This window comes from Ascaphus truei, chromosome 3, assembly GCF_040206685.1.
Source record: "Ascaphus truei isolate aAscTru1 chromosome 3, aAscTru1.hap1, whole genome shotgun sequence".
Taxonomy (NCBI): domain Eukaryota; kingdom Metazoa; phylum Chordata; class Amphibia; order Anura; family Ascaphidae; genus Ascaphus; species Ascaphus truei.
In genome coordinates this window covers 73964124-73976440 of record NC_134485.1, presented here as the reverse complement: position 1 = coordinate 73976440, position 12317 = coordinate 73964124, and the positions used below count along the sequence as shown (strand labels likewise).

Genomic DNA, 12317 nt, shown 5'->3' with positions numbered 1-12317 from the left:
CCTGTGAGGTTTCTAAATCTCTGTACACTATAATTGAATCTTATCAAGTATTATTATGTCTGTAAACTGAAATGTATCACAAGCTGCAACTCCCTACATGTACATACTGCAGACTACTTCTTTTCATTTGCAATGTAACTAACCATATCAATGAAATGGAGTAAACAATGAATAACAAACTGCAGAGCTCCAGGATGGGCCTTTCCTAAAGTAAGACCGTGTTCTCTTTGTATAAATATTTTTGCAGCATATCCAAGTTTGATGAGCGATGTTGTTTTCTGTATGTTCATGACAATTCGGATGATTTCCAAATCTACTTTTCTACAGAGGACCAGTGTAGTAGGTGAGTACGTGTTATGGCTTCATTCCTATCAGTACTTTGAATGATAATAACCTGTCAGTTCACAGGAACTTTGCCGTCTATTTTATAATAGACACTTTGGCCCGTATCTACTAAGCGGTGCTATTCCATGAGACACCTTCGAACACCGTACAGTCACTTACCTCCCATTCATTTGCATAGGCTGTAAGTGATTGCGCTGTGCTGCAAGGTGCCTCATGGAATAGCAACACTTAGTAAATACTTCCTTATTTATTTATTTTTAAAGGATCCTAAGTGCCAGGTGCACTAAGCTCTGTTAAATCAGTGCAAATAACATCAGGTTACCGAAGTAAGTAATGGGCGTTATTGTTCCTGAATTTAACAGGTAACCACTAAGCTAATTATATGAGACGGAGACCAATTTTACTAGGGTCCCATGTGCTATAGATTTTGGAGAGACAACTGTGCCCAAAAAGGAGCCTTACACCCGAGATTCTCTCTCTATGGAGCCAATGGCCTTAGTAATGTCAGGTTAAGTCCCTGCGCTGACCGGAACGGCCTTGAGTGGATATGCGATGTTAGGGGGAACACCTTTATTGCATATCATTAGCACTAACGGCAGGAAACAAAGTAATCATGTGTTACTCAACGAGCCACAAGGGGTTAACGTTAGGTTATTTGCTTTAGTGGAGGCGCTCTGATTAACCTAACATTAATTTGCGTTAGGTTAAATAGCCTAACAGAGCTTAGTGCATCTGGGCCTAAGGGCTCTCTCTGTGTATGAAACTCCCTAAAAGTGTGATTTTAAAACATTACGCTTTAATTTGCGCTGACCGGAACGGCCTTGAGTGGATATGCGATGTTAGGGGGAACACCTTTATTGCATATCATTAGCACTAACGGCAGGAAACAAAGTAATCATGTGTTACTCAACGAGCCACAAGGGGTTAACGTTAGGTTATTTGCTTTAGTGGAGGCGCTCTGATTAACCTAACATTAATTTGCGTTAGGTTAAATAGCCTAACAGAGCTTAGTGCATCTGGGCCTAAGGGCTCTCTCTGTGTATGAAACTCCCTAAAAGTGTGATTTTAAAACATTACGCTTTAATTTGTCTGCGCCAGATGTGAAAAGCAGAATATTTTATGTATTCATCATAAGTATTATGTGATCCTTACCTGCAGTGTTGTTTTACGCAAAGTCTTTCTTTGTAACTTTTAGTACTATAATAGGGTCGGAGCCCCAATAAATCAATCCCTGCCAATCCTTCAATAAATCAATCCCTGCCAATCCTTCAATAATTCCATGTCACTCCCAGCTCTCTTGCAGCTCTTTATGGGGCTGAAGGAACTTGGCCAAGCTAAAATTCTCATGACCTTCAGTGTACTCTGAGGGTCACGGCCCATTCCCGTGTCATTCCTTAAGGAACACAAGTGCTTCTGTGCGGTTAAGTGCACTGTGATTACTGTAAGGAATATTCATGCTAGTCCAGTTTCACCATCATTTCCAATATTTTTCCATTGGTACTGTACTAAAGCAAATAGTTTTTGGTTCCGAATAAACTCATCTATTTTAGTAAGGCTCTGCTACTTTACCACGACAAAGTTTTAAAACATATGAAAATGTGACTGTGTGAACTTGTTTTTCACACCACTGTTAGAAGCCCGGCCGCACAGTCTGCACTCTTTTGACAATAGAAACAAAAACAATGCTGAGTTTTTATCATGAATCCCCCGATAGGGCAGAGTACGGTGCTCCTGAAGCCACTTCATGAGCGTGGCTTATGTATGCCCTGTGCCACGTGGTATTTGTCTTAAACAATGAATAAATAGGTTTACCGGCATATATTTATCTCGTATGAATATACGTTTGCAATGTATCATTGATACAGCTATTATTATATGATATTGAGCTGGTATATGGGTAGAACTATGTGGTCAGTCTGTGCTGTGATTTGGACAGTTCTGACTCTTCTCAATGCTTCTACAAACCAGGGCTGCTCTGTAAAACTGCCCGACCACTGGTGAATGGTTACTCACAAGAACATAATGTGCCACCAATGGTAAAGGCCTTCGGACTTGGCTTGTCATTGACAAGTTATATAAGAGCAGTATTGGATCAAAGTACCTTTATACATTGTACACAAGTTGCCATGTTCCAACTCCGCATCATTGTGCTCCAAAAGTGCCTGGATACATAGGCCCCATAGAATGATCACCATAAGTGAAATTACAGCATAAAGTTACAAAAAAACACCCACACTTGTTTTCTTTCATTGCTTCCCATGCAGGACATTATCTGAAATGTAATGACTATTAGCAACAGGTGTGTAACAAGTGGACAGGGGATCCCTGTGTCAAAAAAATGTCTAGGCCTCACGCCAATTCCCTTCCCTTTACGTGGATTCTGGGGCGTGATTTTCTCCCTGCTCAGTGCTGATTGACAGCCAGGCAGTGAGAAACTGCACCCCAAAGTTCTTGGCGGCAGTGCTGACACCGCACCAGGACCACCAGGGATAATATATTGTTACAAATGTAAAAAGTCATCAGCATGGGGGCATTGCACCGGGTGCACTGCGCCCAACTAACATAATGTATTATTTATGTATAGTTTTTTTCCCCTGGCTGTTTATTTTATGTTTACTACTCGTAGGTTTTGTACTCTTGTCAAAGAGATTATCACAGATGTAGTAGGCAGCACCGTGGAGCTGGAAGGAGAGGCAGATGGGGACACATTGGAGGTATGTCTTTATAAAGGACCATCTCTATATACAGAAAGGAGAACTCCTCTGCTTTGCTGGGTTTTATAACGTGTGGCATAACTGTACAGTGTGAATACATTTTAGGCATTTATTTTTGCTGCCCCATTAACTTCTTCACTGTATGTATCCAATGTATCGCCTTAGTCAGGGGTTCTCAACTCCAGTCCTCAAGAGTGTCCTTAAACCGGGGTATGCCTGTATACCTCTTAGAATTATTACTTTGATCAATTATGGACATTTCCTATTTATTTTTTGTTGTCCATTGTTTCCACACTGGAAAAAGTTTTATAAATCAATCACTCAATCTTGACCATTTTAGCCAGCATTAAAAAGATATGTTTGTAAATATATTGCTTCATGGTTTAAGCAACAGTGCAATCAACTCCTCCAATGACTAGATAAATAGAACAGGCAATACTTGTACATACAATTATTATAGCACATGTTACAGGTGCAATTTGGTATTCATTGGATTAACATAAGGTGGTATTTATTCCAAAAATGGGTTTTAATTGTAACAATTTACATAAAATGTTTTGATTTGCTTACAAAATCAGACATGGCCATGTGAGCACTAGCCAAGTTAGAATGAATTGGACCAGTCATTCTCAAAGCTCTCCCCAGCGTCCTGATCCAAGCAAGGTACAATACAGAGGTGAATAGCCAACATTTTATTCATATGCAAATCCGGTGCATTCACCTTCCTGCATGTGCATTAGCTTTATCTTAGACTTGGTGTGATTATTACCCCAATCAAGCTGCTACTGTATATACTGAGCTATATGTAATACTCCCAGTTTGGAGACACACTGTCCGCCCGTGGAGTATCTTTTTACGTTATTGAAAACACTTGCATTCACTCTTTTGGAGTAAAGATATATACTCTATAATTAGTGTCGGTGTTAATTATTTTATGGTACATGGTGTACAATAACCCCTCCCCCTCATTTCCCCTTGTATTGTTTGGTCCATTATGTTCGTCCAATTTTGTCCATTATGTTCGTCCAATATTATTTAACCACAGAGATATTAGGGTATGTTAAGGAGGACTCCAGCAATACGGATAATCATTATGTTTGGATATGTGGGCCTGGAATATCTATTATGGTTTCTGCTATATAACATCCCCACTGTACCTATTATATCTTCTGTATCCTAATTGAAAATTGCCAATAAAAAATGGAAGTTGAAAAAAAAAAGTTATTTTTTATTATAAACAACCATTTCGTCAACTATATTCATTATCCGGAGGTGTGCATCATTTACAGGATTTTTCTTAGTGTGCAACACTACGCACACCCCACATGTTTCCAAAAGCTCTCCTAGGTTGGACCCACAAACAACATAATTGCATTAAGGGTTGAGCGAGGACTGTCCATCCATCCCATTCATTACACCTGCCAGCTACTTCTGGAAGAATAGCTGAGCTAGTGGTGTTGCTGGTTCAAGATTCACAGTAAAGAGAAAAGAGAACATATTGTTTTCTACACATATATATTTATAGGGATTATCAGAAAGACGTAATGATGCAAGGGTGTAACATAAAAATATTTTGAAAGAATCATCAACATAACAAAGGAAGGAGGAGGTGGCTGAATATGAAATGTGTTATTGTTTTCTGTTTCCAGTATGAATATGACTATGATGAAAACGGTGATCGAGTTATCCTCGGTAAAGGCACATACGGTGTGGTGTACGCAGGCCGGGATCTCAGCAATCAGGTCCGAATAGCAATCAAGGAGATACCAGAGAGAGACAGTAGGTAAGTTTTATTTAAAAAAAAAAAATGTCATTCAATAAGAATGATGGTTCCAATGGTTAAGTGACGTTTGTTTGTACGTAGAGAAACATTTTTGAAGGTATTACTAAAGGAGAAAAAGGCTTGCTGATTATTTCTGGCTGGTCAACCATAAACAATTAAGTTATGGTAGTTAGAAAAAAATATTTTAGTTCACAAACTGTACTTTGTAGATTTTTCAGAATGTTGGATTAAAATAAACCAAAATAAAAAATCTAGGGGGAAAATCTGAGTGTGAAACAGTGGGGTCCGTGTATCAAGACATGTAAAAGTGTACTTTGATGAGCACGGTTTATTTTTGCTCTGCATGCAACTTCATACGTTTAACTCACTGGCAAAGTTTCTTACATATGATGCAGACCATTAGCCGGCGGGTTTACATCACCTCACACCTGGTGCATTTCTTTTTTGTTAACCTAAGACATGGTTACAAAAATGACCGACCAAGGCACAGAATGATATACTGTACATTATACTGTTTGTCTCTTCATTTCTTCCAAACACCTACTACTGTATTTACAGATAATCAAATAAGTCCTCAGCACTCAAACACAGGAAAGCTCCGTATACAGGAACCAATAAGGGCCCTAAAGAAAAATATAAGAAAAGAGTGTGCACTAAAAAATACAATTTGAATCCAAAATGCAATGTTAAAATATCCAGAATGAATCTCACACGGATAGAAACAGAAACACAACAAAATGAATCTGAAAACCTATAAGAGACAGAGATAGCAAAGACAAAAAAATGATTATCCTCACAATAGCACAGCCATAGGAAACGGGCAATGCGCTGAGAAATACACCATAGAAAAAAGAAGAAATGGTAAATGACAAGCAAAGGCTGAATATTAACTCAAGAACTAGGTAATGATAAGACTAAAGCAAAAGGAGAAACAAGGGGGTCAGTGATGCTTCGGGGTAACCCCTTAATAGGCCTATTCCCACAGATCCCTTATGGACCATGGTACTGCCCTTAAAATGTCCTTGGAGCACAAAAAGCTACTGCAAGAGTTCTCTGAGCCTTCCCCGGTCAGTAGGAGCCGACTCTGCGCACAGTGGCACTGTCTGTAATTGTATATTGTACCTACTATTTACTCTTCCCGAACGCAAAATGCCATGTGCATAGTAAAATATGGATAAAGGGCCCCTTTCAATATACTGTGAAGCAGCTTCTCAATATCCTGGAAGGAGCCGAGCTCTTTTAAAATGAATAAATGAATAGGGCTCCGACTCGCGTACTTCCCAGAAACAGAGAAATGAAGTACCAAGAGTCGCCAGTGTTGGGAAAAGCATGAACAATATGCTTCTCATAGACAAAAAAACAGCTTCAGCCTAGGCCAGGGGTCTGCAAGCTCTCAAGGAAGAAAAGCCGTTTTATAAAAAAATGTCTTTATCCAAAATATTCCGAGAGCCGCAACACATGACTGAATATCACCCCCCCCCCCCGAAGCACATACATATACTGTACACACACTAATAGGTATATGCTGTATAAGCAGTGTTCGACAAACCTATACATTTGCTCGCCCCAGGCGAGTGGATTTAACCCCCGGGCGAGTAAATATTGGCCCAAGCAGCACACGTTTGGTACTAGGTGGCGAGTAGATTTTTTTGTGTGGCGAGTAGATTTTTTGGTGATTTGTCAACCACTGTGTATAAGCATTAACGTACGATAAAATATGTGGGGGAATAAAATGCATCTCACAATAATAAGTCCCTTTATTTATTTTTTTCATTGTTTTTCTGTGCAAATCAATATCATTTACAAATACACAATACATACACTACCCCCCCCCAAAAAACATCTACACTAACCCCCCACAAATACATACACACTACCTCCCCCCCACAAATAGACATACATATATACACACATACACTTACATTGGTCCTCTCTCCCTCACTATCTTGTCTGTAGCTGCAGGGGGGGCCTGGCCGGTGCTGGTCGGGCCTCTTGTTGCCGCCGGACCCGGCGACTCCCCATCTGCTTGCCTGCCTCTCTCCTGTACTGTCCCACGCCGGGCTCTGTGACGTCGGCTCACGCCGGAAGTTGCGACACGCATTTCCGGCGTGCACCGCCCGGCATGAGAGCCCGGTGTCCGGTGGCAACAAGAGGCCCGACAAGCCGGCCTCCCCCCTCTCCCCCCGCAGCTACCACCAGGATACTGAGGGAGCGCGGCAGCAGCTGGGGGTCGGCAGCCTGCAGATAGCTGCAGTAGGAGTGTAAAGAGCCGCATGCAGCTCAGGAGCCGCAGGTTGCCTCCCCCTGGCCTAGGTATATGGACCTCAATTTTTATGTTCATGAAATCTGTTCGTGGCTGCAGATGCCAAGTGTAGCACACTCCAGTGGCCAGACCGCGTAGCACGCCTTGCCAGTGATATCATTCTGCATAAGCTCTCACTGACGGATTCACTCACATTTGGCAACTTGCTTCACTTTCCAGGTACTCCCAGCCACTTCATGAAGAGATAGCTCTGCACAAATATCTGAAGCATCGCAACATAGTACAATATCTTGGTTCCGTCTCCGAAGATGGGTACATCAAAATTTTCATGGAGCAGGTGCCAGGAGGTTCGTTGGGTTACAAACAATATTTGTAATAGGCATTTGATCAACTAATGCAGTGGTATTTGTGACCACAGGAAGACGTCTAAGCTGTACAAAGCATTTTATTCCCATTTTAATACGCCCACCAGATGCCATGTCTGTAGAAGGCATGCTTCAGCATGGATGGATGTTACACAATCTTTAGAATGGTCACTGCAATATTTATTTTGCAGGGTTTCTCCCATAAACCATCTACATGTTACGTTCAATAATGATGTATTATGTGCTCTGTATATTTTTACCCATATCCCTATTCTGCATTTAATTATTGCATCCATGATCCCGATTTGTATAAAATGTAATGTTAGATGAGACCTATTTTGAAAGCGGGCTCCAAGTAATGCCCTGTAAATCAGATTGCCAAATATATATATATATATATATATATATATATATATATATATATATATATATATATATATATATATATATATATATATATAAATTTTATCTTTATTTAGTTATTTATTTATTTCTTGGTATTTTTTTGTTAAAATTGTATTTGAACTTTTCTTTCAATGTAACAAGTCCCAATGTTCCCATGGCAGCTCCGCTGGTTCTCACTTCCCCCCCCCCCCCCCCCCCCACTTCACCAGGCAGAGCTGAGCTGATTTCCATGCAGACTACAAAGTCTTTTATCAGAACAAAAAAGTCTTGCTGACGTAGCCACGTTATTGCACCCAGTAATTGACACGCTGGCTTTGACGCAAAGCGTTACTTTAATGCCAGATTTGATGGAGCACCATGGAAACAAATGTTGACGCGCCCGAGATGACGCACTGCCGGGGGTCACGTAACACTTTTTTTCTTCACACATCATTAACCAGAGTAATAATGTTGGCTACATCTGTATCTTAATCTTCTTAGGTAAGGTACTTTCAGTTCAACTAATGTTAGTAATTGATAAAGGTTTCCCAACCATTTTAATTTGGGATCATTTTTTTAAAAACAAAATACTGTACAGTTGAAGAAGAAAAAAATAAATCAGGGAGCCCAGAAAAATCTAGAGGTTAAAACAGACATCCTACTTTGCAGTATTGTGAAGAAACTATTAACTTAAATAAACATGCAGTGAGAACTGCCCCTTTCAGGGCCTATTAACAGAAATATATGTTTATATAGAAATCACTTTCATGAACTCGTGACCGTAGAGCTTGTGACGCTGCTCCCTCCGCCCCCGCAAATAAAGCGCGCGCACACAGTACAATTCTGGAGGTACAATGGCTGCGGCTTTTATTTTAATACTGCAAAGGGGAGATGCTAACCCTGCGAGAGTGCTCCACCCATCGGTAAGGTCAATGACGCTTATATCATGGCCCGTAAACTGGGACTATCCCGAGTTCCAGCCATTCCACTGACTCTACATCAGCCGCGAGATGGGTCCCAGGTGCTCAAAGCACAATGAGCCATGCCCACTCGCCCACCACCAAGCATTAATGTAACTAAGCCCCATCTGGAAAAGTTACCCTGCACTTAGCCCCCACGACAGAGGCAATATAACCCCATTAGACCCTCCCCCCTTTGGAGGATCACCGGTAATCAAGAGGGGAGGGAGGAGGCAGGAGGAAAAGGTGCAGGTGGGGAAGCCTGGGCCTTGCAATCATGTCGCACTTTGCTTAAGGCTCCGCTCTCTCTTTCTCACTCCTAGAGAAACCATAAGGTATTTTTGTTTAAACAGGTAGTCTTTCGGTTCTTTTGAGGTCGAAGTGGGGTCCCATGAAAGAACCCACAATCAAATTTTATACTAAACAGATCTTGGAAGGCTTGAAGTATCTTCATGAGAACCAGATTGTACACAGAGATATAAAGGTGAGTTTCCTCAAACCATTAAGTTTGTATTAGCAGTAAGACCTTCCCTGCTGGATAGCAATATATGGGTGGCCCATCAAGTGTGCATAAGTGTTTGAAGAAATAGGGCACTCATGATGACTAGGACAGGAATAAAATGCCACGGGTGCACAGCAAAAACAACGATGCTATACGTTACGTCGTACGATAGTGCAGCGTTGGGTAGAGTGGCAGTGGCAAGAAGGTGGCACTCACATAGAATTGGATCAAATAACAGTCATTATTTATTAAATCCAATCAATGTTTCGGTCCTCGACTTGCACCTTCTTTAGAAAGGTCCACGTGGAGGACCAAAATAATGATCAGATTCCAAGTGGAGAACGAAAGCGTTATTTGGTCCATGTCCATGTGAGTGCCACCAACTGTGCAGACACTGGTAGCTTATGCTAAATATATGGCAAGAGTTAATCTTTAATTAATGCATTTATGTCCGTATAGTGTGCAAAGAACCCTTCTTTCATAGGGACCTTGATACGGTCTAGGACTTTTGGCCGTGGCTATCTAGCCGCGACCAAAGCACCGCCGGCGATCCACCGCCACTCGACTCCCCCGCTGGGCAGGTCGCCGCTGTACAATACGATGCTACGAAAATGGACATCGGACCCCCGACGCTCCTAGTCCGTGACCACCGCTCTGACAGTGTGCGCGTGGCAACCCCCCTCCACGCTTCCCCCACCATCTTTAAATGTCCCCCGGGTTGCCTTTGCCTTTGCCTTTGTTTTGTTGAATTCTGGATAAGCGTGTGCTTGCTTTATGCTGGTTGATCTTTGTAGAGGATTAGGCTTTTTTTTTTTGCACCTACGTTTGTCATTTATATTCTTGAATTTTTCGCATCAGGACTAGTGGGTTAAGCGGTTTAATAATTTGTTAAACATTGGAAAAAGGCTTTGTACACTATATTGTTGTACTGTTTAGATGCTAGTATTATTGATGCTTAGAAAACAGAAAAGGAGGGACGATACCTAAAATAAACCCACCTTTCTTTCAATGAAATGTGGAACAATATGGGGATTATTTGTTATACTGTGATAGTGCCGATCGGGGTACTATCGCACAGACGCGCCCATTGGGCACTATCGCAGTTTAATAACCCACAAAGTATGCACCTGTAAATTGTAAAAAAAAATAAAGTAGTGGTACAGTGGGCCAGCAACTAAAAACATAGTGGCACTCCGCATTCTCCCATACTGTACCAATACTATTTGTCCACTGATCCACACTAATCTTTTTCTTGCTTCATGAGCTGTGCTGGGTAATGTAACGTTTCACCTCGGTTTCCTTTCTTTAGGGAGATAATGTTCTGGTGAACACATACAGCGGGGTGGTGAAAATATCCGATTTTGGGACTTCGAAGCGACTGGCGGGAGTGAATCCATGCACTGAAACGTTCACTGGTAAGGAAAAGAAGTAGAACGTCACGCTCTTTCTTGCTGTGGATACTACTGTATGCTCCTTGCTGCTGTGTTTGCTGCACTACTTTTTGATCTGGTCCTTATTGCTTTGGCCACTGCACTCTTTCTTGCTCCATTCTTAAAAGCTTAGTGTGCCTTGCCCGTGATTTCTTACCCCCACATACAAACAGAGACCACACAGCTTTGTGGAAGTAAAATAAGGTCATAGCTTTAGTTATTTAAACAACATTTGAAAATGAAACGGTCCGCCAGCCCGCTAGTCCCTGTCTGCAGACAACCCAGTGCGTCGCAACAAGCATGGTGGCAAACGCTTACACCGCGCTCTGCTGGTCTCACCACCCTGCTGGGAATACTCCACACCCAGTACACCCTTTTGGCTGCCTGGGCCCAACCGCATATGTTGAAGACCAACTTTTTAAGATTTGGGCAGGGGTACAGCCGGCCGCATAAATCGGCGCCTCCAGCCATGCCCAATCTTTTCAGGGAACTCATATTATGGGGACACACTACTGCCTTTCAGTACTGTGCAGTAGAAGTTAAGTTTGATAATAGAGTCAATGACATCACACCAATCATATGGTGTAGCAGGTATAGAATCGCTACCAGTGTATGAAGGGTCATGGGTTTGATTCCTGCATGGTATGCTAAAATTATTAGTGTAGGGGGGTAGTATGTGTGTGTGTCCTTTAGCAATAAAACATTGAATGTTAAAAAAACAAACAAAAAAAAAACCTTGGTGATGTGCGCCACGCACGTGGACACAGCCTGATGAAGCAGCGAGAGAGCTGCAGAGAGGAGAGAGCTACAGATGCCGGGTAAGTCCTTGCGCAGCAGCCATTTCGCGATCATGGTTAATGCGATCCCGGTTATAACGCGGTCTCATTATGTGGACCCCGAGCACCGCATTATAACGGGGTTCAGCTATATATATATAGATATATCTAGATATATGTGTGTAAATATAGCCAATGTATGATTTAAAATGCCCTATGTCTGTAAATATCAGTAAAAGCACTTTATTCCCTGTGAAAGAAATTCCCCCAGTCTAGTGAGCCAGCCTTGTAATGTAATGTGATTTGAGCATCAGCCCTGTAAATGTAGATTGTGCTGTGTAGCTGTGAAGTATCATTTCTATGGAAGGAGACTCAGTAATTCACTTAGCTGAGCTGTTCCACAGAAATGATAGGACCGGGACAAAGTTTGGGGGCGGCTGAGGTGCCAGGACTTATGGGGAGCGGTGAAAGGCAGCCTATCAGATCTGGGTGTAGGGCTCTCAGCGGAGTAGAGCCCATTGTATCCCGCAAACTCTGAAGAGCCTACCCAACGGGAGGTAGAGGACTGACTAATGGAATCAGTTGCCGGGTCTGAGCCCCGCAGGCGTTGTTTCCCTGTGCCAGTTTGAATTCCCTGTTCTCCAAGCAGTCCCGTCCTAACGGGTGGTCTTGAGGGCCTAAGCCCGCCCCCCCTTCTCTGACAGGCGCAACTGGGCGAACCTCCATCGAACCCTCGTCTGGGATTGGCTGATAGCCACTGGTTTTCTCTGTGATTGACTGCCGCTCCTGCTCAATG

At 42.2% G+C, this 12317-nt stretch overlaps 1 protein-coding gene across 3 annotated transcripts in view; it reads left to right on the top strand.

Annotated features, from left to right (window-relative positions):
• Nucleotides 1-12317, top strand: part of MAP3K15 (mitogen-activated protein kinase kinase kinase 15) — a 201748-nt gene that overhangs the window by 170113 nt on the left and 19318 nt on the right. For all 3 annotated transcript variants that reach the window (XM_075594301.1, XM_075594300.1, XM_075594302.1), the window contains exons 13-18: nt 248-343; nt 2972-3059; nt 4709-4842; nt 7325-7452; nt 9167-9297; nt 10625-10730. In XM_075594301.1, coding sequence (XP_075450416.1) covers nt 248-343; nt 2972-3059; nt 4709-4842; nt 7325-7452; nt 9167-9297; nt 10625-10730 — 683 coding nt within the window. The remainder of the gene's footprint in view (nt 1-247; nt 344-2971; nt 3060-4708; nt 4843-7324; nt 7453-9166; nt 9298-10624; nt 10731-12317) is intronic.